This window comes from Oenanthe melanoleuca, chromosome 2 (assembly GCF_029582105.1).
Source record: "Oenanthe melanoleuca isolate GR-GAL-2019-014 chromosome 2, OMel1.0, whole genome shotgun sequence".
In the NCBI taxonomy this organism is placed as follows: Eukaryota; Metazoa; Chordata; class Aves; order Passeriformes; family Muscicapidae; genus Oenanthe; species Oenanthe melanoleuca.
Genome location: NC_079335.1, coordinates 65,809,065 through 65,815,579, shown reverse-complemented (window position 1 = coordinate 65,815,579; position 6,515 = coordinate 65,809,065). Strand labels below are relative to the sequence as shown.

The 6,515-nt window shown below is 48.2% G+C and overlaps 1 protein-coding gene across 1 annotated transcript in view; it reads left to right on the top strand.

Moving 5' to 3' along the window:
- Positions 1 to 604: 604 nt before the first annotated feature.
- The window catches only part of FHOD3 (formin homology 2 domain containing 3), a 365,517-nt gene continuing 359,606 nt past the window's right edge, over positions 605 to 6,515 (top strand). Inside the window, exon 1 of the mRNA XM_056484679.1 lies at positions 605 to 1,027. Within this exon, the coding sequence (XP_056340654.1) occupies positions 863 to 1,027 (165 nt within the window). The 5' untranslated portion in view covers positions 605 to 862. The remainder of the gene's footprint in view (positions 1,028 to 6,515) is intronic.

Sequence of the window (6,515 nt, the reverse complement as noted above, 5' to 3'; positions counted from 1 at the left end):
TAATGGCAGAAGGGGTTTTGTACAAGTACAGAAAAACCATCTTGTGCCGAATACCCACGTCTCAGGTCAGTTTATAAAACTTTATTTTTTTTCTTTTAAGCGGGTGTTTTTTTAAAGCTTGTATTTGGAACGGGGTAAATATGACACGGCAGATTTAGGACACCTGGGATGTTTGTGACAGCACAGACCGAGCTGAGTGCGTTTGCCGGGAGCCAAGGGCGATGCGGCGGGCGGGCCCGCTCGCCCCTCTGGCTCCCGGTGCGTCTCCCGGTGCGTCCCCCGGTGCATCCCCCGGTGCGTCTCCCGGTGCATCCCCCGGTGCGTCTCCCGGTGCGTCTCCCGGTGCATCCCCCGGTGCATCCCCCGGTGTCTCTCTCCCGGTGTCTCTCTCGGCCGTCCCGACCCCCGGCCACGGAGGCGGGCTCTCCCTTCCCGCCCGGTCGGGGAGGTCTCCTCGGGTCGGGGGAGGCGGGGCGGCGGCGCTCGGCCGCGCGGGGGCGCTGCGGGCCCTGCGCTGTGGGGCTGCCCGTGCCGGCCGCGGCATTCCCGCTGCCCGCTCGGCGCGCAGCGGCCGGGAATGGGGGAGCTGCCGCTGCCGCCGCCGCCGCTCTGCCCGCGCCCCGCGGCTCCGGCGCCGCCTCCTCCTCGCTCGGCCTGAAGCGCGCTCGCACTCGCGGATCCCGGCGGGGAAGGGGCCATGGGCCGCCTCCCCGAGGCGCGGCGGCTGTGAGCCCGGGGAGAGGCTGCCGGCTGCCGGCCGGGCTGCGCCGGGGAGGGAGCGCCGCTCGCAGCGCCTCGGTGCCGGTGACTTGGGGGTGCCGCTCCCCGCCCGCGCCTGCCCGCGGCGGTGCATGGATGCGCCATGGCCACGCTGGTGTGCCGGGTGCAGCTGCTGGATGACACCGACCCCTTCAACAGCACCAACTTCCCCGAGCCCACCCGGCCGCCGCTGTACACCTTCCGGGAGGACATCCCGCTCGCCACCCAGCTGGCCGGGGTGCACCGCCTGCTCCGCGCCCCGCAGAAGGTACCGGGCAGGGCAGGGGGATGTGAGCGGGGGCACCGGGCTGAGGGCAGCGGCCTCTCCGCAAGAGCCCGGCAGGGAACAGAGGCCCCCGGCTCCGGCAGGGTCGGCATCGCCTTGAGTCCGGGGAGGCCCTGGGGGACGGCGGAGGGCTTCCCTCTGCTGCTCTCCTGCCTTCCCAAACGCCCTCCAGGGCAGCTGCCGCCTCTGCTTTAGCCGTAGCTGCTCACGCTTTTCCCAGGAGGAGGAAAACCTCCTCGAAGCAAAGCCCGGGCTGGGTATCAGGTACGCGGTGCCTGTCCTTCGCTGGCGTTGCCTGCGTGTCTGGGATCCTGCGGGATGAGGTGGCGTGTCGGGCCGGCCGGGCAGCGCCCGGGCTCTGCCGTGGTGAGCTTTAACGAGCCAGGCAGCTCCAGCCGGGGCTTGGTAAAAATAGCAGCGTCTGCTGCCCTTGAAACAATCGGTGCTGCTAGTCCCTCTTGCGAAGAACTGCAGCATGGCCCTTGTCAAGTCTTACCTATCTCTTCTTGCATGTTTCTTCTAATACATGTGCTGGCATCTGTAGCTCTGCCCTTGAAATCAGGCACCCGAGCATTATCCTTGAATTTTTTAGGTTTCAAAGCAATGCCATTGATTGACGTAATAATAATGTCCTTTCATTATTACTTTGTATCTGCACATTAGTTCTGCAGAGTGCACTGAAGAAGAAAGAAAAAAATGCCCACTTTATTCTTTTTTTCCCAACAAAGTGAAAGTTGTAAAACTTTTATTTGCTCTGTGATGAAGAGGGAGGAAAATACTCTCTTAATATCACTTGTTGTATTATGCTTATGGGAGCCTGCGGAAAGATGACAAAGGGCTGTGTGTCCCCTTAGATTTAAGGATATCCAAAACCCATAAAAGTATTTCAGAGAAAAGCTCATGGAGCAGACAGAAGTTTTGCATTTGTAGAACGGTTTCCTCGCATAATAGTTGCCAAGGATACAGCATCCAGTGAACAGAGCTCTGCCTAAAGCACAAAAACTTTGGAAGCTCTTGGTGTGCTGGGTCAATTCTGTTTTCATGTGCTCAGTCGTCCCCAATTCAGAGAGTGGTCCCATTGTTTTCATGGGAGGCTCTTTTTTTTTTTTGGAGTTAGAGCTAATTAAAAGAAAGGCAGGACGGATTCTGGCACCTAATGAAGTAAATAAAGAGATAGTTAAAAATCTGGATTTAGAGTTAGTTCTACCTCATTTTCAGGGGTACTTCACTGTGTTATGTTTTGCTTTGGTTTGAATACTTTCCTGGAATTTTCTTATAACTTTTTATACTAATACCACCACTACCACCTTGGTTTAGTGTCTTAGGAGCCAGCCAAAATCCATAGCCACTTGGACATGCTTAACTCCTGCCCAGTCTTTCTGTGTGCAGCATTTCTCAAGTTTAATTAATGTTTGAAAATGAATTTGCAGAACTTTGGGTGAGAGATGGCCTATGTCCCCAGAGGTGCTGTAAACCTTTGAAAGTACTGAAAGATAGTTGCTCTGCTAGCTGCAAGTCCTGGCCCAGTGATTTGTTACTCTGAGGTTCTGGCTCTTCCAAGTACTTCGTTTCTGTTGTGAGGGTGTAGGCAGGCTCATTGAAATCTGCTTACATGGTTACATTTACCTTTGTGTTTGCGGAGCCACTGCCTGTTTCTAGAGTGCCTTAATTATGTCTCTTGGCTATCTCTTGGCTTCTACAAGGTAAAAAAAAAAAAAGTGTTGGTTGATTAGACTTGTTTACCTTTGGTCATTATAATGAAAGCATAGTTCCGTGTTTGCACTTGCAGTTAGGGTAGCATTTCTGTTTGGCATTACATCTTTGTGCCTGTAATTCTGTAGAATGAACTGATTTGTGTTGCTTTCTTCTGTTTTCTTTTTGGGAGGTGGGCATATTCTTTCTGCGGCTTTTCCTCGAGACCATATTCACTGGTCAGCAGAAGATCACCACATTGTTTGACAAAGAAGAATTTTGCTCCATTTCACCCAGAGATCAGGGCAAATTCTGATCCCAGAGGAATGCAGCTGTCAAAGCAGAGCATAGGTTGAAATTCAGGTGTCGGTTCGCATTGACACATCTGAGGTTTGATTGATTAATTACTTTGGAAATTAGTGAGCCTAATGGGTTGATGGTCCATTTAGTATCATCAGGGTGAGTAGAGCAAAATATCTTGAAACAGACCTAGGAATTTCTAGCTCAAATGGTGTCCCTGCCCATGACAGGAGAGTTGGAACTTTAAACCCAAGCCTTTCTATGATGATGATGAAATGCATAGAAACACCAGTGTTTAAATAATTTCTGAAATTTTATAAACTGGTGGCCTTTTTGCCAGCAGGTTTGAATGAGGCTTTTTTCCAGCGAGTTTTAAGTTGCCATCTCTTGACTTAGGTGAGCATTCACTTACTTTCCGGAGAGAGCTGCCAACTTGTTGCCTTCACACCACTGGATGATTTGTGCATCTTGTAGATGACGTACTGCTGTGGGATGTACTTGACAGGATGAAGTCAATAGCAGGAATCCAGCTCACTTCAGTGGGTCAGATTTCGCCATTGCTGTCTTGAAATTAGTAATGACGGCAGTGGTGGTGTTTTTGTAGCTAGTAAAGGAACTTGTATATTGCAAGTCATTGTAAGTTACATATTATAAACAATTATTAAGAAAACTATTTAAAAAGTAAACGAAAAATGCTTTGACATTCGGACCTGTCAGGGTATGTCATTAGTAGCTTTTTTGTAACCAACAGATGTTCTAGCTTGACTCCAAAGGGCAGGATTTCTTCACTCTAGTTCTTTGAAAGTATAAGTCAGTTTCATGTGTTGGTTTTGCTACTTTTTTTCTTTAAACTTACAAGTTTACTTGAGTTTGGATGCAAGTCTGGATCTACACACTGTCTTCTGAGCAGCAATGTATTTAGATACTTATGCAGGTTCACTGGGAAGTTAAGAAACTGAGTTCTGAGAATCATGTCTAGGATGCTTGACGCGGTTACACTGTGTCTATTTCCTAATACTTAAGATCAGACACAGTATCGCATCATGGATGGAGAAGGATACAAAAGAGCCTCTTTCAGTCTCAGTTTATTTCAGGGCGGTGGCGTGGCCGGAAAGAGGCGGAGTTTCTCCCCGCACCAGGTATTCAGGAGAGGGGAATGGGAGTGGCTTTTGGCTGGCTGCCAATGGGATGAGGACACAGAGGGGACTAGGATCAGCATCCCGACCCCCGGTGGGTACAAGGACACAGGGGAAGGTCACAGGACCGGAAAGGAAGACATGAACTGGGGTTTGCAGGAAGGAGGTTACAGGGTAGGCTTGATATATTTCTTATACCTCAGATACCGAATTACAACAGATGCTCTTTACTACCCTGAATAATGTGGAGCACCTCAGCTGGTTGAAAGGGAAAACTGATAAGAAGAGTCTCTGCAATCTTTCTTTCACTTGGAATTGGATGGCTAATTATATCCTCTTCCTTCTTTTTTCCCCTGCTTCTCCTGTGCACATACTTTTCTCTACATCCATGTCTCTGGACACAATAGCTTGCTGTTCAGTGGGTTGTGCTCAGGTCTGTCTGGCACTGAGCCTCGTGGGGCAGGGCACTGCCATCAGGAATTCTTGTTTCAGCTATCCCCCGTGGTTATGAATGATTTGGTCCTAGACGATAACACACCGTCCTAGTTGATGATGCAATGAAGTACCACAAATTCTGTTACAGTGTTTTTAACCACATCTGCAAATTCTTGCTGAGTAACTACGCCACGTTGCAGAGTTTTTGTGGTTTGCCTATATTGATTTGGCTGCCTAAGGTGCCATTTTGAATTTGGCTTTTATTGTTTATGAGGATTTTAAGTCACTCTTACTGTCTGTTGTATGAAGTGGAACTGGATGTAGTTTGGACTCTGACTGCAGAGGTCCCTTTTGCCCATATCTGTGAACCTTGGGAAAATTCAGAACTGGGTCTAAATTTGTGGCTCAGGCTCTGTGCCAATAATGCTCTTTGAATCTAATTCGGTACATTGGGTTTGTTGGTTTTGAATTGCTTTGAGTTACTTGATACTTACAACTTGCTGACATAGGGTCGCTCAGGATAGTAGCTATATATACATGGCCAATGTCAAGTGTTGGGCTTTTTTTAGAGATCTTCTTCATTATAACTTTTTCACATAATTATAAATTACAGCATACTGAGTATGTTGCCATGGTCTGCTTTCACATGCCACAGTAGCGTTCAGTGTTAGGGCTGCTCTGTAAGAAATACATCTTTACAATAATAAAGGACATCATGCTGTCTAATTTATCAAGAAAATATAATTTAAATACTTTCTATAACAATGGAAAACAAACAAAAAAAAATCATTCCATGCGTACGGTGTACTGGTGGTGATGGTGTAAAGGAGAGTTATAGCACCATAAGGATAATTGTTTTGACCTCCTGTTCCCTCTGAGAAAACTGGAGACAACTTGTGTTTAAATTCCTTCCAAGAATTTGTAATTAGGAACAGTGTCATTCAGAAAACAGTGGTATAAGCAAATAAATCCAGTGAGCGCTAGAGGGGTTTGGGAGTTTCATTCATAAAGAAGCCATCCACATTTCCGTCTTCAGCTGCTGTGATTTAGTCCTACATTAAAGCCAGGGCTCACTCTGAGGCATGGTGTGATGTAAACTGATAGCAGGAGTAGTTGCACTGGTTGTGTCCTGGCATGGAGATCAGCTCTGGCATTGAACTCTGTGCCAGGCTATGTCCTGGCAGCAGCCTCAGGTTTTCTGAGAGCAGTAAACCTTCCAGAGGGCTCCTCTTCCTTGAATTTCCTTGGCATTAAGTAATAATGTGTTGGTCTATAGAGGCTAGGCAGCAAAAGAAGAAAGTATGGTTTGGATTCTGATCCTGATGGGGTACCGGTAAATAGAGCAGCTCTGAAGAGAGCATTTTTGGGTTAGTCATTATCTCATTAATGGGAACTTCAGAAGAATAGAAGATGGAGACTGGAATATTGTAATTTTCCCAGAGAAAATGAACTCACACTTAACGGAAACTGGCAGATTTCTTCTGTGAGTGTCACTGTTGAGGACTGGGAAATATTTTAGATGAGGGGGCTGTCAAGACACATAGGTCTTTCATATTCTCCCTGAGGCAGGTGGACATCAGTCAGCCTTTTTTCATCCTTTGGGAGAAGAGGGGATTTAACACAAAGGTTGTTTCCAAAGTATTCTGACTCTAGTCAAGTATTTCTGGAGCTGACAAATTCCTGTGCTTCAAGAGATTTACCCTGTAGCAGTCGCATGTGCTTGAGTTTTACAGGGAATTATTTATGAGGGCAGAGCAGGGTAGGATACGGCTCTGTCTCCTGGCTTGACAGCACAAGCTGCATCAGAGTCCTGTGTGAAGCACACTTTTCTGGGGGAGTATAAACACCCGCCCTAAAGCACAACTGTGAAAAGCTTCTCAGTCTCCACCAGCGGTGGAGGGCCTTCA